Here is a 25,277-nt window from a genome sequence, read left to right as displayed (position 1 = left end):
CACTATTTTTACTTACATCATCTGTTAATAACAGATGGTTTTTCTCGCATTACAAATTATCAAAGCAAATAATGAAGGTCATTATTTCTCAATCAGTGCAGTAAATAATATTTTTTATGATTAAAGCAAAAACTAAAATACATAATAGTGCTACTGTTTTTGTACAAATGATTTATGAGCTGAGCTGAAAACCATGGCTTATTACGATTTAGATCTCTTTGAGTCACTTATTAATATGTTCCTAGAATTTCTTCTCAAATACTCTAGGTAGGTATAGACTAGAAAATATTTGTCGTTTCCACAATCAGTTTTCTCGATATGGCGCAAAATGATGTGCATCAAAGTAGAAATTTTACACTATCCTTGATGATAATCAGGCTTAGCTTGATAAACATTATTAACAAAAAACGAATTTATGCGTCGATATGTGACAATTAAGCATGGCTCCATTATTTCACACCAGAATCAAAGCCAATATCTCCTCAAGAGGTAATAGAAGCATAAGTGAAATTATATCATATATCATAAATAACTCTATGAAATTTGGTGTCTTCCCTTCAAGACTGAAACTATCCCTAGTGAAACCTATTTATAAAAAGGGGGATTCTGAACTTATGGAAAACTCTCGACCTATAAATATTCTACCAAGTTTTGCTAAATTATTTGAGCTAGCTATGTGTAATAACATTACAAATTTTCTATATAAATGTAATATAATTAGCAATAATTACGGATAGTTACAAGAGAGATTAACAAACAGTGCAATATTTCAATTTATTCAAAATATAACAAACTCAATGGAAAGAAAATATTTAGGACTTGGTATGCTCTTAGATCTGTCAAAGGCATTTGACTGCTTGAATCACGAAATACTTATAAAAAAACTAGAACTATATGGTATAAGAGGAAACTAACTGAAATGGATTGAATCTTACCTAACAGATCGTCAACAAATAGTAACTATTAACAAACATGGTCGAACATACAAATCTGAGAATGCGGCAGTGAAAGTAGGAATACCCCAAGGAAGCATTGCGGGTCCCTTATTATTCATTATCTACATAAACGATTTATTGTTATCATTCAAACACACATAATTCAATTACAGTCTTTGCTGATGACACTAATTTATTAATAGGCCGTGAAACACCCTGAAGTAGTAAAAACAGGTATGGAAATGTTTAATGATACAAAAGAATGGTTTACTAGGAATAGGTTAGGTTAGGTTAATTTTGAATGAATCCAAAACTAATCTTATACTTTTTAGAACTAATCAATTACAGATAGAACGAACTCAAAATTTGAATATTGAAAACATTACTAAAATATTCAGAAGACACCAAATTTCTAGGACTTCTTGAAATGGAACAGATTGATTATACAGCTAACAAATTGAGCAAAATTTTGTATGGACTAAGGGTGGTTCACAAATATCTCAACAAAGAATCGGTAAAAATTTTATATTTTTCCAATTTTGGGGAAGCAATAGTAATATAAATAAAGTATTTGTAATTCAGAAAAGAGCAAACAGGATGATGAGTAATTTGAAGTATAATCAATCGTGTAGATATGTCTTCAAGAATAATGGGATAATAACGATATATGCTCTTTATATTTATGAATGCTCAATGTTGGTATTAAAAAATAGGCATCTGTTCTTTAACAATAATAATCAACATTCCTATGGAACAAGAAGAAATTATTTTGTGCTCCCTATACATAGATTAACCATAACAGAAAAAACTCCTCATTACATGTCAATGAAACTGTACAATAAATTGCCTAATCGAATCAAAGATTTGAGGAGCATAAAGGAATCTAAGAAAGAAATAAAATTTATATATTTATGAGTATATGTAGTCTTTTTCTTTTTTTTTTGTTGACATTGTTTCATTCTATGTTGTCTATGTACAAGCTGTAATAGTCGGCATATTTTTGAAATAAAGATTATTATTATTATTATTAAAACGATCGCCATCAGAGTGGACTGCACGTGGTGAACCGATTCCAAAGCGTGCAAAGACGCAACAGTCGGCTGACAAGGTTATGATATCAGTATTTTGGAATGTGCATGGTAAAATATTCATAGACTATCTTGAAAAGAAAAAAACCATTAACAGCGACTAATACATAGCAGAATTGGAGCCTGATTACGAAATCGCCGGAAAACGGCCCCATTCGAAGGAAAAGAAAGTTATGTTTCATTAAAACAATTCACCGTGAAACAAATCAATGAAAACAGTGGCAAAATTGTTTTCAAATCCACCGTATTCTCCAGATCTGGCCCCCAGCAACTTTTTCCTGTTTTCAGACCTCAAGAGAATGCTCGCTGGAAAAAAATTTAGCCCCGATAAAGAGGTAATCGTCGAAACTGAGGACTATTTTGAGACTAAAGACAAATCTTACTATATAAATTGTATCGCAAAATTGTATGAATAATAAAATCAAAATGTATCAGAAACATTTTTTTTTCTACGTTAGCCAACGAACTTTTCAGCCCAACTGTTAAAATACAAATTACTGATGACCTTTTAATGTTTTATAACAGTAACAAAAACAGTCCCAATTTAACCACTGTGATACAATATATTTTCCAACTATTTTTTTTATGTCGGTGAAAATGACTTCTTGATTTTATATTTTACATAGCTGAAGGAGGTAATAATATACACTGAAAGGGTGATATATGCGATAACAAGGAAAACGTCAAGCATTCACAATTCAAAATAGTAGAGCTGTTCAGACAAATTATAAACAAACACCCCAATGAGCTTGTATATTATTTCTATCGTTTCACCTTTCGTGTATTGGATATTGGTAAGGATATTTAAATAATAACTTTCTCAGATAGTAAAATGATTTGAGAATTCCATTTCAGTCAAATAAGTCGGTGGGTTAACAGTTAATTCTTAGAAGCATAATGAAACATTTCAGAACTATATTTGCGTAGTAGACTTCACCTTATGATATTTTCAAGAATGCATTCACCATAGCATAACATCAGGGAAGTACAAGAAAAAAAAATTTTTAATAAAAAACTATATGAAAAGACAAATCTAACAATACAAAAATGAGATGGTTTTCAAATACTGGATTTTTCTGAAAGTAAATGTGAATGCTGAAAGTACAAGACCATTAGAAAAACGAAAACATACATAATTATGCTCTGAAAATATTCATAATCAGAGTTTAGAACTACTTTTAAAACTTTTGTTTAGAAAGTAATAATAAAAAAAACTTGGTTTATTATTTCCTGAATTTTTTTTGTAATTGACAGTTTCAATTCTCTGTGCATTTGACAAGACTTGAATTGAACAGAAACGAATAACATAATAGCTATCGATGTCATCAAATTTGACCTGACTACTGGAAGGTGAAAGATTTCAAACATTCAAGCAAGGAACATACTATCTATCAATAGTCAATAAATAAAAAGAACGATGAGAGACCCTAGGTGACAGTTTAATGAGAATTAAGGCTTTTGCTCAGTTAAAAATATATACATGATGGAACAAGAGACATCAGAAACTTCAACAATGTTTGAGAAAAATGCAAGAACCTGTCAATTCTTGGTAGGAAAACCCCTTTTTCTCGTATTTGTGGCACTTGCACTCTGAAGCATAATAATCGTCCCAAAATGTTTTGGTGACATATGACTTCAACATATACATAGGTGAAGAGGAACAAACACAAGAAGGAACCTTGGAAGAGCGGGTTGTCAATACTATTATATCTACTATAGAAACACCGGACGTCATTTCAATCGTGGATTTATTGAAATTTCTACAATATCCAGCCCTAGTAATTTGAATTTTTCCGAGAATAAATATGCCGGTGATCAAAGATAAAATTGAAATGGAGACAGTCAATGTTTTGATGTACCTCAGATAAACTGATGTTTGTAAAATGGCGAGACACAAAAGAGGTCTTAATGTTGGATAATTGCCATAATGACCATGTCGCCCAGGTCCAAGGTCAAGTTTCCCCCCGGAGCCCGGAGCCATTTTGTAAAAAATGGGAGGGGTTGATGTGGCAAATCAAATGTCCAGACTCTACGACATTGACCGCGAAACAACGAAGTAATGGAGAAAGGTATTCTCCCGTTTGGTGATGATGGCTGCTGTCAGTGCAAGAGTTATCTGTATACAAGTAAACGGCAAGAAAACTCCTTTTTTGGAATGTCTCGTTCCTTTTTAGGGGAATTTCTTTTAGGAGTACCTGACGGGTCTGTTCTTGAACTTTTGACTTTTATACTCTTTGTAAATGATCTTCCAAACCATTTGACCTCTAGAAAAGTCGCCATGTTTGCAAACAATACAACAGTCAAAGAATGTGGAGGAACTCCTGAGAGCTCTACAAGAATATTCACATACCTCTTACCGAAATGGAATTATAGTGTGAAAAAATCTTCGGATTCTAATTGAAGATAAAAGTAATTATTTTAATTTCCACATGACGAAAAAACTCCCAAGTATATTTACATCATCAAGTTTAGCAATGTCAAATTACGTGGTACTTGGATAGATTTTGATCTAATTTTCTTCCCACATAGATTTTGTCTATTAACACCACTCGTCCACGGACATGAACCAGAACCTGTGTACCCACAGTCGATGCTTAGGAGTAGGCAGATTGAGACCCATTGGGGAGGCCAGTAACGAGACACGGGGAGTAGACAGATTGAGACCCCGGCGTCAACTCACAAAACCCTTATCGCGTGTCATTACCCGAGGAGTAGGCAGATTGAGACCTCAGTGTAGTCATACCTTCTTGAAAATAGCTTCAAAGTGGAATAACTAATAACATATATCAATAGTATTTCATCAACATTCCTGCACTATTTACTTGTATATAAACTTATTAATTTTTACTGTAAATCATTATTGTATAGAATATTTTATGACTTGCCATTTGTACAATGTACTCTAATATCTATGGGTAAATAAATACTACTTGTTATTCTTATAAAATATGAGTTAAATATGGTGGCTTAATGCAGTATATTGTAATAACCTGTTGTATTGGGCAGTGTTGAATGTGATGTCACCATAAACGGTTACGACTGTATTACATTTTTTCATATCGGGTTACACTGTTGAGTCAAATCAAGCAGGCAGCTGAACAAATTTATATTTGAAATGCATTTTTTTACAAAACTATTAAGCAGAATTTTAAAATATAACTACAACTATAAATTAATACTAAGAGCTTTGTGACATCCTACAAGACCTCCATTAAAATAGTTTGAGAGTGCAAGTAGAGAACTCACAAACACTGAAAAAAAGTGCTCCGGTTTAATGAAAAAATCAACATGTCATCGTGTTTTTCTAAAATGTTGATGAAGTTTTGTTAATTACATGAATACCTACAAAATTTTACAGATAGATTTCAATATATGAACTAAGAAAGAAATAAATTACTGATTACCACTCGGATTGACTAGTACTCTCAAATCTGAGAAAACACTGGAAACATCTTTAAATTTTTTACCAGAAAAAAGTAATTTGATATAATTTTCACATCTCTACAACTGTTATCAATTAAATACCCTTACAAACTAAAGAATCACAGAATTGTTATACACGGTATACACTGATTATCCACTTGTACTATCAATAAGGTTTACTCTAAATATAATATACAATTGGTGCTGTAAATGCTACCTAGAGTGAAGAGCATCGGAACTTCGACAATGATTGTCGAGCAGTTGTGAGCAGTATCTAGATCTCCAGTAGAGTATGGCCTAGCTATGTTTCTTCGTAGCTTTTTGGACAACTTGGACGACCGAGCTGACAGATGACGCTTATCATACGGCAGGAGAAATTGTGGTTTCTGAGCATAGTTCAACTCGAAAGAGTTCAGGAGTTCAGGCCGTCATAAGTCTGGAAATCTGAAACATATATTTTGAGTAATATCTAAAATATGATAGTGATGACTATATACTGACAAATGATAAATAACCAAACTTTAAATATTCTAATCATAAATTTTCATTCAAGTCACATGTATGTACTCCACCGTTTCATCTGCTTCAAACATAATTAATAATACTAATGGTCTTTATTGGGTGAAATACAATATACCATCCAAAAGGCGAAGTTCAAAACTGCAGTGTAGAACACTAAAGGTTTGTTCTACCACTTAACCTCAGGATCACATAATAATAATAATAATCTCTTTATTTGCTCAGATTGATTTGTATAACCACAAGAGCAGAAGTACAAATGAAAAAGAGGAAAACGTCAATGTACAATATTGAAAAGAAATAAAACTATACGAAATAGATAATGTCAAAAAGTTATAAATTAAAAAATGTGTGAAAAAAATAAAATAAATAAAAAATATATACACACATATATACATATTTATACACACATACACGCATGTATATATACATATGCACACATATATACATACCAAACATATATACAAATACACACATATATACAACATACACAGATGTATATCACATAAATATAATAATACATAATTGTTTCCTATACACACATATAGTATTGGATTACAAATAAAAGTCATCAATACTGTAGCAGTTCTTTGATAGAAGAAGTTGCTTCAGTCTTGATTTAAAAATGTGTACCTTTTCAGAATTTGATATTGTCGGGGAGTTATTTTCAAATTCTGAAAAGTTTCTCTACAAGAATCTCTATAGCCCAACTTAGCAATGATCCTAATTGCATACTTTTGTATACAAAACACACGAGACACGGTAGAGGATGTGCCCCACTTAAGGATGCCATATCTAAGATGCGAATTGAAGTGCACGTAATAGACAGTTAATAAAATACTTGAAGACTGGCAGTAAACAAATCTAAAGAAACGAACTTTAAATGTTCAAGCCAATCTGGGATATACCTACACAGTAGGTTGAATGGACTGACGCCTATGAGAAAACAACTACTCCCCTGGCTAATACCACGAACGGCGTTGAATTATATCCAACAGGCGTCAGTGCAGGAATCTTCACAGAAAATTTCCTGCATATGCAATTGGCAATACAATTGAAAGAGTGGATTTGTTTTTAGGAATTTATGAATCTGACGAAAATTTTGGGAAACTTAACAACTATAGGAATTGTACGACCTCTGAATGTTTTTGGTGTGTGGGGCATACCTTGTTATTTTATAATTGTTCAAGTTGATCACACCATATTGACTATTTTGAGGAATAGTTATCCACAAAATGTAGAAATCAAGTTTTTCAATAAATATATTTTTGGAACTTTGTTATTTGCAAAAAGGGAGATAGAGATACAAAACATTCCTCATTTTGTGGTTGATGTTGAAGCTTGTTTTTTTTAACAAACCATCACTGAGACTATTATTTACCTTTGATGAGATTCTGAGATTTTCAAAATTATTCGAGTAAAGTTTTCAATAAACATTCATCCTACGGATTACATTACCTTGTAGGATCTTCAAAATAGTTCTTCGGAGTCATAAATAGGTGTTTGGGAATGTCATCTCTGAACTCAAAATGCTGGAATGTAATTTTTGCCGTTACAGTTGGCAATATTGGTATTTCCACTTTGACCGGGAATCCGCTGGGTAGTTTGAAAGTAATGAAATCCCTAAGTTTAGAAAAGTGCTTGAATGGTGCTACGACTTCTAAAACATTGAGGAGCATCTCCACTGAAAGCGGAAACTCGGAACTCTACAAAAAATGATGGAAATGAATCATAACATGTTTAAAATAAATCAGTTACTCAGGATTACAAATCTTACCATTGCAATCGTAGCTTTGAAGGCTTTGGATGATTCCTTATACACGAGATCTCTTCCTAATCTAGGATAATTATTCACATCTGATTTTATATATTCCTCCCATGTAACTTTTTTTTCAGGAGGTGGAATTAAACTATTTCTTCTTACAGGCTGAAAAAAATTATGTTGGTGTAAAAGTGAGTTGTTAATGCTTTATGATATTTCTCATTTGTGAAGTTGCATTACTATAAAACAGATGTTTTTATTTTGGTTAATAGTCTACTGATACTCACAGCTCCATTTTGATCAAAGTTTTGAAAGGTTCCTCCCTTCGTAAAACTTTCCAAAATAGCTTTATTCTTTTGAAGATCATCTGAATTGAGGTGTTCTCTTCGTTTACGGCTCTCTAACATTAAACCATGAACAGTGTATAGTTCACTTTCATACTGTCCAGCAACTAATTCCTGAAATGTTTTTTATATGGTATTTATCAAGACAAATATTTGTCACATAATATAATTTTTCAATCGATACAACAATTATATGACACTTGATAAAAATCCATTATAATGTATTAAAAAAACGATTTAATGTGAGATATCCACTTGATAATTTATAAAACCGCAACATGTGTTTCGCTATACAAGAGTATCTTCAGGCATCACACTATTTACGAATATTGTGACGCGAAACACTTATCGCGGTTAAACTGTCAAGTGGAAATCTTACATTAAAATGTTTTTTGAATACAATACAACAATTTCTAACATACAATTTTCATTGCAATAATAATCTTTATTTTCAAATTTGAAACACTTCCAGAGTCAAACTTATTTTCAGATCATTTGATAGAATATTAAATATTGTTTCAGCAATATCCGATGCTCTATATATTTTGTAAATTTGTGAAAATAATTTTTGGACCTTGTGTTCCTGATATTGTTGCAAATTATCTACTTAAGAAAAATAACGCCGGCCGCCTCTGGTCTTGCGCTTCTCGATCATTCTAGATGTCGCGTCGCTTTGAGATACTTCCTTATCGGCTTCCAGATTTCCATAACAATATATAAACACTACCAACAGGCAGATGGGACAAGTCTAGTTGAAAGTGTACGAAATGAGGTGATAGACATTTGAGTATCAGTCTGAAGTTTCAGTTGTATTGTCAGTAAAGCAGTAAAATGAAGTTGTGTTTAATTATAAAATGTAGACAATTGTGGTCAAATTCAGGAGGAAACCATAACACTATGGATAGTAGACCTTACATCGAAATCGTTCATGTTTTTAAAAACAAACACATAAGTCTATTTTATCATGGGGTTACGTGTTTTTTCAGCAGATGTTTGAAACCTGTAGTACACACAACATAGGTATCTATTTGAATTCTATATGAAGTATTTTTCTCATCTACATTTTTGTTAGACCTAATTGTTTGTTTTTCTCATTTGAAAATCTGTTCCACCGTGGACTTTTTGTTAGTTAAAAATATTATGTTCCAATTTGGATTACTGAAAATTATTTTATGCTTACCCTTTAAAAATTAGATATTATGAAATAAAAAAGCTTCTACTTTCTTCCTCTCCATAATCTCCATAACATTTTTTGTTTAAAATTACTATTATATTTCAATTATGTATATATTTATATATGTGTGTATATATGTAAATGTGTATGGGTGTGTATATGTATGTATACAGTGTGTAACAACGAAAACTTAACAGAGCCGTTTTTGAACATAAAAAGTAAGATTTTTAAAAAAGCTCGGACACGTTGATTTCTAATGAAAAGGGGACACCTTTCAGACTAATCAGATTTTTTGTAGTACGCACACCCTCGGAGGGGTGCGTCCGACGACCCTTATTTAGATAGGGAAAGTAGGTCGAGTGGAACCTTGTTGTAAAGGTCTTTCGAATACCTTCACAACTCTGTTAAAAGAAAATTTTTGTAACGATTAGTTTTCGCGATAATTTGAAGTTAAAATTGCCATGTTAATAATACATTAGACAGACCACTCGGTAACTTGTATGCTTAAATAAAAAAAATTTCGAGCAGTTCTTCTTATCAGTTTTTTGTTAAATAAAATCCCTTTTTTAAAATCAATACCCACTCCTCTTCTTCCAGTTTTCATTAGTACATCGTTCGATTGTTTTGTTTAAACAATGTTGTTTAAAAATGCCTTACACTTCTGCTGAAAAGGTTTCAGTTATTGCTTTATTTTTTGGCAATGACCAAAATTCTAATAGAACATCAATTTCATTTAACGAGCAAAACCCTGGTGAACACCTAAGCAGAAATCACGTTCTGGATTTGGTCATAAAATTCAGGGAGACAGGTTCGGTTTTAAATAAGAAAAGAAATGTTCAGAGAAGGGTAGTGAATGACGATAATGCGATTGGAGTGATTGGTCAAGTCATCGACAATCCCAGGTTAAGTACCAGAGATTTATCAGCAATGGCCGGAATAAGCCATATGAGCGCATGGAGAATCCTTAAAAACCACAAATTTCATCCTTACAAAATTAAACTTGTTCGTGAACTCAATGAGGACGATTTTGACCGAAAACGGGAGTTTTGTGAGGGCATGAGTGAGAGATTAATGCAAAATCCCGAGCTGCTTTATAACATCTGTTTTTCGGACGAAAGCTCATTTTATTTAAATGGTTGCGTGAACTGTCACAATTGCCGTTATTGGTCGGATGAAAACCCAAGACAATATGCAGAAATACATACCCAACATCCCCAAAAGTTGAATGTCTGAGCCGGAATATTAGGCAATCATATTATAGGTCCATTTTTCATTGATTGAAATTTAACCGATGATTCTTATTAACAACTTCTTGAAGAGGCAATACAACCTCGTATAGTTAAAATAATTGAACAGGATCCAAGATGTCAAGATGAATTTATCCATTTTCAACAAGACGATGTACCCCATTATGTCCAGCAGGTTCGAAATTTTTTGAATAATCATTTTGAAGGACAATGGATTGGCAGAAGAAGTCCAATTGAATGGCCAGCACGATCACCAGATTTAACAGCACTGGGCTACTTTTTGTGGGGATATTTGAAGTCTAAAGTTTATGCTACACAGCCAGCCAATTTGGATGAATTACGTCGTAGAATTATTGATGAATGCCGAGCTATAACTCCTGAGATGTTGAATAAGGTAAGAGCAAAATTCGAATAAAATCTTTATTGTTGCATGGAGCAAAATGGCGCACATATTGAACATTTACTCTAAATTTTCTATGTGAGTTACCCTTATTAGGTGTTACTTTTTTGTGTGTGCTTCAAAAACAATTATTGGGATTTTTTAACCCTAAAACAGTTTTTTAAACTTGTCTGTGTCATCAGCATTCAAGGAAATCAGCAGATTGTATTCGTTGTGTAGGTAAGTTTTTAGTATGATTCACTTTTTTATCAGAAGCCTAAAATATCCACGTCAAAAGGCAACCTTCATAAGGAGGTGCCACTCAATTTACCTAAAATGTAACGGTGGTAACCAACCCCATCCCCCGAAAAAATCTCCTCGTAATAAACAAATAATTTTTACTTTTTTACGAAATCAAATGGACACGTATTAGCAGGTCGTCATAAAAAGCAAAAATTTTTTTTTTTTTATGAAAGTTCTGAACGTTACAAACTAATCGTTACAAAAATGTTCTTTTAACAGAGATGTAAAGGTATTCGAAAGACCTTTAAAACAAGGTACCACTCGACTTACTTTCCCTATCTAAATAAGGGTCGTCGGACGCACCCCTCCAAGGGGGTGCGTACTACAAAAAATCTGATTAGTCTTAAAGGTGTCCCCCTTTAATTAGAAATCGACGTGTCCGAGCTTTTTTTAAAAAACTTACTTTTTAAGTTTTCGTTGTTACACACTGTATATGTATGTGATGGTATATGCATGTTTGTAATTATGTATATATGTGCTGTACATTTAATTGATGTGTTAGTATTGAAATAATTTATTCAATCAGTATTTTAAATTTTAAAACAACGATAAAAATAAAAACAATGATAAAAATAAAAACAACAATAAAAATTTATTGGCGCTCCGGGGCGACTTCATTGATTCCAAATTTTATCCCTGTTATAAACATTCTTGTTTTTTAAGAATAATAAAGATTATTATTATTATTGATGCATTTTCATTAAATTAGCCTTAAATACCTTTCTATCTTCTCTGAATATCCACCCACTTTGAGCTCTAGAAAATGATATGCTTTTCGTAGAAATTTGAGCTGCCAATATATCAGTTGACATAAGTAGGTCTACTTCATCTTCTATTTCCATTTCACTTTCCTGGAATCAGGTAATACCACTTAAACTCTATGTTGGTAAGAATGGTTTATTAGTACAATAATTATAACATAACGAACTGAATAAAAACAGGATCACTGAGAGCTCAAAGACATAAAATGCATATCAGAACTGCTTCAAGGTTTGGAAATAAACGCTGGCACAAGTGTATTATATTTGAGGGGTACTACTGTGAAGAGGACAAAATAGAAATTAACAGATAAATATTTTTTTATAAAAATTAAAATTCACCTCATTTTTCATTCCTGTGATTGTACTAACCTTGTTAACATAATGTTATCATTTCAATTATCTATTTATCTAATACATTAGTTTATGAAGTTTTGTATCTATTCACTACATTGTTTTCACTCACACCATTTTATGGTTATTAGTTAAATAATAACTTGACAGGTTGAAGATTCATAAATATTACTTCCGGAGTTCCTCAGGACTCCCATCTGGGACTCTTCATCTTCAACATTTATATTAACGATATATCTAGTAGTTTCCCCTACTGCGATTTTTAAATACATGCTGACGACTTGAAAGTATTCCATACTGTGAGATGTGCCAACGATCCACTCCCCATACAAAACAATATTGCTAAACTCTCTACTCTTCAATCTTAAAAAATGCCACTCTATCACGTTTACAAGAAACAAAAATATTTACCACCACACCGATACCACATAAACAGGCAGCAGCTAAGGAAGACACCTAAAGTCAAAGAATCGGGAGTATTATATGACTCCAAACTATTATTTGACTCACATATTGACTATATTGCAAAAAAGCTAACAAAACTCTAGGATTCCTGATTAGGACTTATCACGACTTCAGAAATATTAACTCTGTTTGTACACTTTACATGGTTTATGTAGTCAGCTCATTTTTGCTCCAGTTATATGGAACCCCCTGTATATATCGTATATTGAAAGATTTGAATCTATACAAAGCACATTCGGTCATTTTTCGTCATTCTTTCATAATCTCAAAAATCCATTCCAAATTAAAATACAACTCAATTTGATATCATTGGTATACCTATATATAGACGCCAAATAGCTGATATTAAGTTCCTGTATAAAATAATGAATAATTATGAAAAATGAGAAATAAAACTGTCTATGTTTTTGCTAGTTTTTCTCATTTTTCATGATGATCTACTACATAGTAATGGCTATCAATTTATTAACAAATACTTGTTTCAACAGCAGCTCTATATTGAACCAACTTTCAATTAATGTATCTCTATATAATATCAGAGGAACATATTCATTTCAAACAAATCAAAGTAAAATTAAATAATAATAATAATCATCTTTATTTCAGAATATGTCAACGATACAATAAACATATAATGACAAAATATAATGAAATGACGTCAATGAGGGTTACAAGACACAATAATCTTGCATAAATAGACATATAAGATGCATAAAGATAATTTAAATAATTATGATTAAAATACTCCGCAATATTATAAGGTTCCAGATGTATGAGTACCTTTTTTATTTCTATTTTGAACTTATTTATGCTGACCAATGCTTTTATTCTAACTGGTAATTTATTGAACAATCTAATGCACATGTATTGTGGGCTATTTTCAGTTATCTTGAGTCTGTGAACAGGGTAGTTGATATTTCTAGTCCTAGTTTCATATTTGTGAGGAACGTAATTTATAATAAACAAAGATTAAAAAAAAACAATAAACATTCATAAATATAAATTGCATAATTGGTCAATATATTGCTTAATCGGAAAATACTTCTGCATGATTCCCTATATGGTATATTCAAGATTATTCTTAACGTTCTCTTCTGAATGATAAACACTTTTTCCGTATCAGAACTGCTTCCACAAAACATGATGCCATATTTAGCAGCTGCTTCAAAGTTTGCATGATACATAATTTTCATTGAACTGAAATTTGAAATCTATTCTCATGGCAAACACGACTGAATTTAGTTTCATGCACAATTTTGTTATTTGCTCAGACCAGCCCAAATATTCATTAATGTAAACACCTAAGAATTCAGTACAAGGAGCTATCTCTCTCTTTCTATTTTTCATATTTATGCTTGATGGACGTTCTATCTGTAGCTGTCTGGGACGAAACAGGATCGTATTAGTTTCTGATTCATTAAGAATCAATTTATTACTTTCAAACCAATGTTTGGTACCGTCAAATAGATTACTTGCATTTTGCATAAGATCAGGAAAATTATCACCCCCGCATAAAAGGTTTGTGTCATCAGCATAATTTGTAATAAACTGTCTTCTTCAATACTGGTTGCACATATATCATTCATGAAAATTATGAAAAATATTGGACCGTTAATACTACCCTGTGGTATTCCGATATTTGATGATGATATTTCAGATTTATACATTTTTCCTTGATTCTTAATGCACACTCTGAGTTCGTTCAGTGAGATAAGATTTAGCCCATTTCAGAGCATTCCCTCTAACACCATATCTCTCCTAGTTTAACCATCAACAGGTTTCTATCCACACAATCATAAGCCTTGGAAAGATCCAAAAACATTTCCAAGGCTAGTGACTTTTTTCCAAGAAATATAATATATTTTGAGTGAACTGAAAAATGGCCGACATTGTTGACCTTCCTTGGTACTATTTGAATTCTTCCCTAAATAGGTGTTATAAACTTAAAATTCTATATCCAAATCAATAATACAAACAAAAATACAAACTGAATATTTATCAATGGAACTGTACAATCAAATACCAGTGGAATGGAAGTATTACACAACTGAAAAATTAAAATACCAACTAAAACAATCATTGCTACTGGATCCACTATATGATATAAATGAAATTTTTCTTCATTCATGGGTCTAAATACTTGTCAAGAGTGTGGACTACAGATTTTGTGATTAATGTTTCTGTGTTTTCCATCTGTGTGCCTCTAAAGTTAAAACTGTTCATATATGTATAAGTGTGATTGGTTTTATATATGTAAATATCTAATTTTTGATACACTAACATATTTTTTTATGTTTAAATATTTTTTTTTGAGTTTGAGAATACTCTCTACAATATTGTGACGTACCTAAACAAAAAACTGTTGTGTGACTATTGTAACATACTGTTTTCTGTAAAAAAATGTGAAGGTGAATAAATATCTTATCTTAATAGAAATTAACATCTTTTCTAATTTCCTCTCAACCTTCACCACGTCTCTCGAACATTCATATATTCATCATTTTCATGTCTAACTATTGTAATTTGCACTGCACTTGATTAACAACTTTTCATAAAACGATATTGCATATTATGTAATATAATCAAATTATTTACTGTTATTTTCACCTTATCATTTGTGAATACTCTCTCTGGGTTTGTCCTGTTTTGTATTCCACTGGAAATAAATAAATAGGAAGAAGGATAGATATCAATAACAGTAAAATTAGATATTTTTTGGCACAAGTATCAAAATTAATATACTATAATTGTTTCAGTTCACAATTATGCTCTAATGAATAAAGTTTAGATACTATTCTGGTTTCAAATAGACCAAGAAAAATACATTTTACGAGTGTTCACCTAATTAAAATATATCATTTCTTCACTCTATCTCATTTTAGTGAATACTATTTCATTGAATTAAGAAATAAAACTAATATTTTAAAATTATAAAAATCGTTACCACCAATCAGCTGCAAATATAATATTTTAGGTTCATCATATTCTACCTGTCAAAAAGTATACAACGAACTTTACCTCATGCCTAACTTTCTGATAGACCTTTGAAATATTGTCTAGTACTGTGAGGCTATCTTCTGGTTTGGCATATCCATTGAAAATGAAAGAAATATCTCCTCTTTCCCATCTCATATCAGAAAAATCAACAAGGGTGGTGTCTAACCGGATATTGGCTCCACTTTTATAAATTTTACAAATATCGGAAGGTAGAATTCTTGAAACTAATGGTACTGAAACAAAACATATATAATATAGTTCATGCAGCATCCACTAAAGATCCAATTGTTGCATAAAGTAAATAATTTAGATCAAATATTTATGAATACAAAGATATTAGGTTGTTTTGTCCGTTTTGAAGTCATGTGTTTTTGTGCTCTATACATTGATGCTGGTCATTTATTTTCAAATTTCAATATTTTGCCTCAGCTTATTGCTATATGATGTCAGCCGTTTTTTCTCTATGCATTGAAATTTAATCAAAGCATTGTCAAAACAGTCAGAAAATTAACTCTACGAGCGCCTTCTGCAATATATCTCAGAAATTGATAATAACGAATAATTCAAAAATAAGTTGACCTCGAGAGTTGATATACATCTACAAATCAAAAACCCCTTCATGATATAGTACTTCGGTCAACAGTAAAGTCCCTTCTGATTATAAACCCATTCCATGATATACATTTTCTGAGATATATTGCACTGTCTATGCATGTGTTAATATGAATTGCATGCAGTTCATCAGAACTTCTGTCTGTATTAATACTGCAGAAACGGGCTATCAGGTATATGTGTAAGATTAAACCTCGTGATTCGTGCAGACATAAATTCGTTGAGCAAAAGATTTTAACAGTGATTGCTTTGTTCATTTTGGAATCGGTTTGCCTCATTTACAAAAATATCTCCCTATTTGAGACTTCATGACATTCTCATAGCACCCATTCCACCGCGTTAAAATTGCCTATTTGCTTAACAATTTGGTCAAGAATTTTATTACAATGGGGTCAAGATGTTTAATCACTTGCCCTCAGATATAAGACAGACAAATTTGTAATGTAGTAATGAAAATATTACAAGACTCACCAAAGTTAGTTTAAAATATAAAAAGGCATACAAATCCAAACATAAAAAGATTATGAAAATACAAAAACTTTAGCAGTTGAAAATAATAAAGTCAAAAGGCTATTTCTGGAAATGATTCACATAAGTGAAATTAATAATAACTCAAACGAAAAATCAAAAATACAAAATTCAAGTCAAATCTACAATTATATTTTAACTTTTGATCAACAAAATGAAACAAATAATTTTAATATTGAAAAAAATAAAATCATAGATCACTTACATCATTAAAATCTCACTGTTTTTGCAAATATCTTAATAATCACATTTTCTCTGGTGCTGTGACAAAATTTTCAACGTCACATTTGCATTTGACTTTTCGGCTTTTTTATGTTTGGATTTATATGCCTTTTTATATTTTAAACTAACTTTGGCGAGTCTTTTCATTACTATATAATGTTTGCATCATATTGTTTTTTCTAGATATTCTTGATAAAGGAAAAAATAAATTTCCGGAGGGATTTCATCCCCATAAGGATGAAAATAATCCTTATTGGAAAACGAATCCACATGTTTCTAGAAATGATATGAAATCTAGAAAGGTTGATGCAGTCAAGCTGCTGAAAAATTATTCCATGAAAATCAAAAAATAAACAGATTTTTATCGTTGACAATAGCTGTTTCAGCCTATTGGGCATCGTCAGTACCGGGCAGGCGGTCCTCGATTGAAGACAAAATGAGAAAAAAACAAGAAAGTACTTGATAAAAATAGCTACGTAAACGCAAGCGAAACATAAGTGGAACCACCTACTGGTGTGACACCCAAGGTGTCAAGCTGTTGGAAAATAATTCCATGAAAATCAAAAAATAAATAGATAAGTACTTTCTTGTTTTTTTCTCATTTTGTCTTCAATCGAGGACCGCCTGTTCGGTACTGACGATGCCCAATAGGCTGAAACAGCTGTCTACCGGAGGCTCTTGAATTGAAATCAATATGGGAATGATCAAAAAGTATTTATCTATAAATATATATATACAGGGTCCTGCAACAGTGGCGCGGTGTTCCATATCTCTATATAGGAAGCAGATAGGAATCTAATTTTCTATAATATTACCTTATTGCTCGAGCTCGACAAAATAAAAATATTGGCGGTCACACAGGGTGTTCGATTTTTTCTGGGCGGATCCCAACTGTGTCTTTTTAAATGGCAACCTATATTTTTTATCGCTTTTTCGGTTTCTTCATAGAAAATAAAATAAACTTTATGTATATCTGCACTTCGAAAATATTGACGGTTTTCGAGATATCTAGCATGACAGGTTTTTTTTTCCAATATTCGTCACTCAGAATATTTGAAATTATAAAGTGGTGCCAAGTCCAGTTGAAATTTTTTTTTGGTCGAATATTCTACATTGGTAACTCTCTCAAACGATATATCTGAAATCGACCTGTGATATACAGGGTATGAAAAACCGCTTGCCAAATATTGTAAATGAAAATTTGCAAAATCTTCCTTATATTAAATGGAACACCCTGTATATTATTGATCCATAAGAAGCGCCAACGAAACCTCTACAAATTTCATTAAGTATTACCTATGGCTAAGTTCAATAGTTTTTCTTAAATGAGCATTTCTTTCGAAAAATGGTCATTTTTTCAAAGCGAAATCCATTTGACGACTGATAAAAATATACGAAAGATATCTTGTTTCAATTTTGTACATTAGAAGGTGTCCAAACAAATATTTTTTAACGAAATAAATGTATGTACCTATCACTTTTTGCTAAATGGAAAATTATTTTTTCATTGGATGCAGAATTTCACTCATAAATCGTGCAATATCAAACCAAACAAGTTAAAAGAAAGAAACATTATAAATAACTATTTTTTTCATGTTATTATATTCATTCAGAGCTTGAGTTCTAGATATTCAAATTTGTCAACTGGCAAATTACAAAACTACAAAAGGGAGAGTTTAATTAAGGTTGATAATGAAACTTTTATAAAATATGTTCAACATGTCTTCCATTTTCTTGAATGCAGAGCTGAAGTCTATGTTTGAAAGACTGTTCTACCCTGCGCAAGACAGCTGGTGTAATGCTGCGAAAAGCATTCGTTATTCTAAGTCGCATATTTTCGGGAGAAGTTGGTGGCTCAACGTAAACCATATTTTTTATGTATCCCCATAAGAAAAAATCTAGTTTCGTCAAATCTGGTGATCTAGCGGGCCACCGTACAGGCCCATTCCGTCCTATCCATTTATTGGGAAATACTTCATTTAGATGATCTCTCACTTCTGCCGAATAGTGAGCAGGTGCACCATCATGTTGTAACCACATTCTATTGCGGAGGTCAAGAGGAATATCATCTAACAAACCTGGTAAATCATTTCGTAAGAAATTGAGATACATTGCACCATTCATATGTCCCTCAAAAAAGTATGGACCAATTACATATTCTCCAATGATGCCTCCCCAGACATTTATCGACCACCTATGTTGATAATCCACCTGTCTCAATAAGTGAGGATTTTCTGTCGCATAATAATGGTAATTATGTCGATTTACAAATCCATTTTTATGGAATGTCGATTCATCCGACCATAAAATATTATTGAAAAAATATTCGTTTCGACGAATTTTGTTCATGGCCCAATTGCAAAATCTCACTCTTTTCTCGAAATCAGCATACAGTAGTTCTTGATGTAACTGAACGTGGTATGGATGCAAGCGATGTTTCTTCAATACTCGTTGCACTGATCTCTCACTTATATCCACTATTTCCCCAATTTGTCGTTGACTCCTACTAGGATCTTCTTCAACAGCAAGAAGAACTTGCAATTCATTATCTTCATTAGTAGCTGGCTTGATGCGATCATGTTTGGAATAATTAATAGATCCAGTTTCAACGAATCGTCCCAAGATCTTTCATCTGGATGCCTTCTATCTGGATACCGTTGAGAATAAATTCTACTTGCCAATAAACAATTCCTGTCTGATTCACCTAATATGAAAATCATATCAATCAAATCACTTTTTGATAACAACATTCTGATGAAATTATACCGACAGTTCAACTTCACGATTGACTAAAAATTTCAATATTCATTTGCAGCCAAATATTTTGTTCTGTCATTTGCCAGACTACTTGATTTCCAATAAATATTTCATTCGCTGAAAGGTTGTTTTAGACCGAAAGAATATGGCACAAATTCCGAGATTTTTGAAATTATTGTAACTATTCAAGAACGTCCATTTACAATATTTGGCAAGCGGTTTTTCATATCCTGTATATCACAGGTCGATTTCAGATATATCGTTTGAGAGAGTTACCAATGTAGAATATTCGACCAAAAAAAAAATTTCAACTGGACTTGGCACCACTTTATAATTTCAAATATTCTGAGTGACGAATATTGGAAAAAAAAACCTGTCATGCTAGATATCTCGAAAACCGTCAATATTTTCGAAGTGCAGATATACATAAAGTTTATTTTATTTTCTATGAAGAAACCGAAAAAGCGATAAAAAATATAGGTTGCCATTTAAAAAGACACAGTTGGGATCCGCCCAAAAAAAATCGAACACCCTGTGTGACCGCCAATATTTTTATTTTGTCGAGCTCGAGCAATAAGGTAATATTATAGAAAATTAGATTCCTATCTGCTTCCTATATAGAGATATGGAACACCGCGCCACTGTTGCAGGACCCTGTATATATAAATATATATATATATATATATATATATATATATATATATATATATATATATATATATATATATATATATATACATTTTGAATAATGCAACTAATTTTCCTTTATTTTCAGTATTTTGATATTAAATTTCTCGGCTGGCGTCAATGTTTTGGTTTATTTCCGGTTTTTGACGTGGTCTTCTTTGGTTATAATGTTAGACTTCAACTATTATTCGAATGTCTATCGCGTTACTAGATCGCTTGGCGTACCGCACTGTAGCTTCCACTTGACTGTGTCGATATGTTCGTGACTAGCGTTTATATATCGTTTCGTTATCGAATGCAGTAGACTTTCGCCGAAGTTCCATCAAAATCGGTAGGATTATTCTCGCTACATCTAGAGCGGCAGCAAACATCGTACATCCGCGCGCTCTTACCTACGTCAAGATTGGTTTAAAGCTACCAGTGGCGGCCGGCGTTATTTTATTTCGGGCATGATTTACAACATTATATATAAAATCAGTCCGTTTACTACGTCTGGAATCCGCACGGACCCCGCCAGCAAAGTTGAGGGTTAATGAAAAAATATCTGTTATATAAGTATCCAGTGGATTGAATACATACCCCATGACTGAAAATCCCACTTCAGCTCCATATAAAAGTCATTGATTCTATTCAGAGCCTCAACTAGATTGGGACGTCTGTCTTCCATTTGTTCTCTAGATTGCTGCCTGAACTTCCTTACAAGAGAAGAGACTGAAAATGAGTGGAAACTTATAATAATCTTTATTTGAAATAGGAAAAACCTAATTTACATACATTTCTAATATTTTTCTTACAATTTTGTTACATATTGGAATGATTTAAAAATAAATGACAAACATTAAATCAATACATTCTGAAGTTGATCAATAAGAGAATGAAAGAAAATTGTAGCTACAGATAACAAACAAATAATAAATAATATCATATTTGCACATTGAAAACAAATTTCTTCAGTTCGTGTTCAAACATGTTCAGAGATAGCTATTGTTAATAACATTTGGTAATGTATTGAACCGATATAAACCCTTGAAAAACAAAGAATTCATGATGTTTTATTTCTGCTTATATATAAATTATTATTATTTCGAGTGAAGTGGTGGTGAAATATCATGATGAAAGATAATGTGCTGTTCGAACATGCCATGAAAATATTATTTAGATGTTTCATCAAGAGTTGTAAAAGGACTGGAATGATATCAACAACTACCAGGGCACTGATATTGCTTTTACACAAATTTCGAAAACACGAAGTATTGATTATTCTTTTAAAAAGGTGTATTCGTTTTGCTGTTGCTCCTCTTGTGCATATTCTCAATTTATCACTTATAAAGGGACATTTTTCATCAGATCTTTTTTGCATTGTGTAGTTCAACCTTGTTACAAACAGGTGATCACGAATTATTTGACAACTACAAAGCTATAACCAATTCAGCTTGTTCTCACAAATTTTTAAATTAGCAATGTATGAACATACATGGACTGTTCAAAAAATGAGGTAAATGTTCAAATTTCGCGGACTACGTACATTCGATTAGCGGCTTTACTCAAACAAATAATCACTTATTTTCGTTAAACCTACTTCATCACTAATATTCTTGTGTATGTTTTCGGTTATTACAAATCGCTAGTTTTAGTGCTATACCATTAAATCTATTTTACCTGAATATCTTCAATTAAAGAATGGAGAAATATTTCTGAATATAAAATAGGTTCCATAGTGTAATAACATACTTGTGGGGCGATTTCCATAGCTAACAGCTTCAGCAAGTACCGTCCATCCTAAGCCATTTTTCACTTTTACAGGTGCATCATGTTTCAACAAAAGCTGGACACATTCTTGAAAAAGTAAGTAAGTAAGTAATATGTGAGATTATTTACTATATCTACCCAAAAAAATATTATTTTTGTTCAACACATTAAACACTATGTCAACGTTTACAATCGGGTCTCTGGCGCCAAATGTCTTTTTTGAATATATTGAATAAGGTATTTATCTTTGCTAATCAAATTGTACATCAAGTTTAACTTATTTGAGTCGTGGATAATTTACTAGATGCGCTGAAAAGTTGTTAGGCTAACACACAGTTGGCGCTACTGATATTAAATCTATATGATTTTCAGTTAACCCTAATCTTCAAAACTCACGTGTACAAATTTCCCAGCTGTTGGACTATCAGTTTGTGGGATAGAACATTTTGAGGGAAGCAACTATAAAAATGGTTTTATGACTGCTATAATCTTTGTATCGCCCTCCAAGGCTACTATATTGAATGATGAAATCAAATTTTATTTAAAATGTTTTTTTTCGGTTAGCCACACACACGGTGCTAGATTAGTTTGTGACTCTGTGCCATATATATACTATTCACACCAACAACGTATGTGTATAGTCTATGTAACAAGTTGACAGCATTACAGCACACGAGATTAAGGCTGTCATCTTAATTATGCATCAGATGTACTCTAAACAAGAACTTTTTACATCAGGCAGCTGTGAGTTCAGTTATCAATAAACTGCTGTTAATGTCTGTGAATTAGTAACTGTATATCAAGTACAAAAACATAATCAACAGCTTGAAGCACTAATAGAGGAACGTTTAGGATCAACGGAAGTGAGCGATAAAGAACCGTACCTTGCAGATTAAGATAATGACCCAGATTATATCGAAGAGAGTGGAATTTCCAAGTGATTTGGAACAGCTATCACCAGCAACTAGAATCACATTGAGTATATATTCTACCAATGGAGGTGAAGCAAAAGCAAGTTATTTGCTGGAAGAAGATTCCCATGAACCTGATAATGATGATCCAAAAGTTTGGGGCTACTTGTGAGGAATTTGAAAATCTTTTAATGAACCTGTTGGGGTTCCTGATGATATTGCAGCAAAAAATTTGGGTCAGAGTGTTGAAAGATTTTCAAAATTTTGTAACTGGTGATGTCTTTAAAGAAATTGTTGTGCAAACATTTATGCTGAAAAATTGTAATATAAAAAATTGCTGATGAAATTATTGGTCCAAAATTAAAAATAAATTATTGGACTTCATTACTAGTTGAAATGAAGGAATTTTTAGTAGTTATAATATGGATGGGACTCAACAGTGAACCTTCTCTCGAAGACTTCTGGCGGTAGTCTATTTTCTGCATCAATAAAAGCACGATTCCTTTTTGTGTTGTGGAAAAATTTCATTTTATCAATATCTGAAGGAAAAACGGCATGAATTTGGCTTCAAAGTTTTCAAGATATGTTCAAAGGGTGGTTATACATATCACATAAAAATTTATTGTGGTATGGTGAAAGTCGAAGGCAGTCCAGTAGCTACTGGGTAAGATGATAGGGGGACTTGTTGAATGAAGGCCAGATATTTTCACTGATAACTGGAATAACAGTTTTGATTTAACCCAGGAATTATTGGAATACAGGGCTCATTTGGTTGGCACACTTAGAAAACACAATTGTTTCTTGGCATCGCACTCTTATGCACTATAAGACTGTAGAATGTTACAAAAAAATTGGTTTGGAAGCGCTAACAAGACAACTGTTGTAAACTCATGGATCCCATACAATGCAGCCATTAATATAAATACACCTATTACAATATTTAGGGAAGACCGTTTCAATTGCAATCATTAAAAAACGAAGTCACTCCACAAACAGTTGTTGAAACGAAAACAACAACAAATAAACAGACAAAAAATACAGTGCAAGTATTATAATAATTTTATAATATCACATATTCAATAGCACACAACCCTCAACAGCAAACAAGTTCTATATATTTCTCCAGCTTGTCCAGGTCAATCACCAATTTGTGTTGTTTCATCAATTTTCATACTTCAAAACTGAAATAATACAATTTTGTGATATTTATGAAATTTAATCCTGCACTAAATCTAGAAATGTGCTATAACAAATACACGCTACGTATGCAGATTTAATATACACACGGCATAGAAAAGAAAGATCGATTATGTGTAATATCCATACACTTGGCGCCTTGTATTGACCGATTGTACATAATATTTTTACACACGGCGTTTAATGTGTTAAATACAAACCTTTCCTTCCCAACATTACTGCCAAGTGTAAAGCTGTATTTCCTAAAATAATTCAATAATGAAAAATTTACAGATTATTGCTAGGTTTTTCTTCTTTTACCATGCTTGTCTTTGGTAGAAACATCATGTTTCCTTATCAGTCGGGAGAGGTTTTGTAAATCATTTTCAAAAACAGCCTTATGAAGTGGAAAACGTTCTTTTTCATCTGTCATTTTCACTCCTTTATTCCTTTTCCAGTTATGCCTCCTTTCAGTTATCTATTGAATTTTTTTGAACAGATTGAATGTCTGAAAGATAGGCCCATTTCCCAACTGGGATTCAGGCACATTTACTCCATAATTAACTTATATTACTTCTGACATAGTAGATTATGATGTCTCTTGACATACAATTGAATATTTATCAAGATGAATTGAATATTATCGACGATAAAAGGTACTAAGTGATTTTCTGTTGAAATTAGATGTAGGTAACCCCAAAATGATAATTATAATTATGAAATGTAAACTCACTACACTTCGCCTTCTCAGTAATGGGACTAGAGAGATTTAATCCACTCGAAAACGTATCTAAATGTGAATTATTGAGGTGCCTCGAAATTAAATTACATATTTCACTTCTATTATAATAAAAAATGATCTAGTGTTGACATTGTTGCCAATGAAT

The 25,277-nt window shown here is 32.1% G+C and overlaps 1 protein-coding gene across 2 annotated transcripts; it reads right to left on the bottom strand.

Annotated features, from left to right (window-relative positions):
• Nucleotides 1–5,110: 5,110 nt before the first annotated feature.
• Nucleotides 5,111–25,277, bottom strand: LOC111501928 (ankyrin repeat domain-containing protein 13C). 2 transcript variants are annotated; one of them, XM_023155860.2, is made up of 11 exons: nt 25,124–25,277; nt 24,712–24,922; nt 24,612–24,653; nt 22,286–22,390; nt 21,134–21,265; nt 15,770–15,981; nt 11,894–12,025; nt 8,015–8,185; nt 7,743–7,892; nt 7,424–7,671; nt 5,111–5,890 (listed from the first exon to the last, which is right to left on the bottom strand). In XM_023155860.2, exons 2-11 carry the CDS (start codon nt 24,821–24,823, stop codon nt 5,875–5,877), a joined length of 1,320 nt encoding a protein of 439 aa, XP_023011628.2. In that variant the 5' UTR covers nt 24,824–24,922; nt 25,124–25,277; the 3' UTR covers nt 5,111–5,874. The 2 variants fall into 2 exon arrangements, with proteins under 2 accessions (XP_023011628.2, XP_074030213.1); XM_074174112.1 differs by having other exon boundaries at nt 24,712–25,260.

The sequence above is a fragment of the Leptinotarsa decemlineata genome, unplaced genomic scaffold (assembly GCF_025532065.1).
Source record: "Leptinotarsa decemlineata unplaced genomic scaffold, Ldec_3_MD MMD2_tig00000505_RagTag_RagTag, whole genome shotgun sequence".
Taxonomy (NCBI): domain Eukaryota; kingdom Metazoa; phylum Arthropoda; class Insecta; order Coleoptera; family Chrysomelidae; genus Leptinotarsa; species Leptinotarsa decemlineata.
Note: the sequence above shows the minus strand (reverse complement) of the source record. Positions and strands in the feature narration are given on the sequence as shown.

Excerpts from the sequence above, each read along its gene's own strand:
- LOC111501928 (XM_023155860.2), bottom strand. The coding sequence starts at position 24,823 with ATGACAGATGAAAAAGAACGTTTTCCACTTCATAAGGCTGTTTTTGAA. Across the intron at positions 15,982-21,133 it reads GTGGGATTTTCAGTCATGGG|TACCATTAGTTTCAAGAATT; the intron begins GTATGTATTCAA and ends GTTTTGTTTCAG. Across the intron at positions 12,026-15,769 it reads ATCAGAAAGTTAGGCATGAG|GAAAGTGAAATGGAAATAGA; the intron begins GTAAAGTTCGTT and ends ACCTGATTCCAG.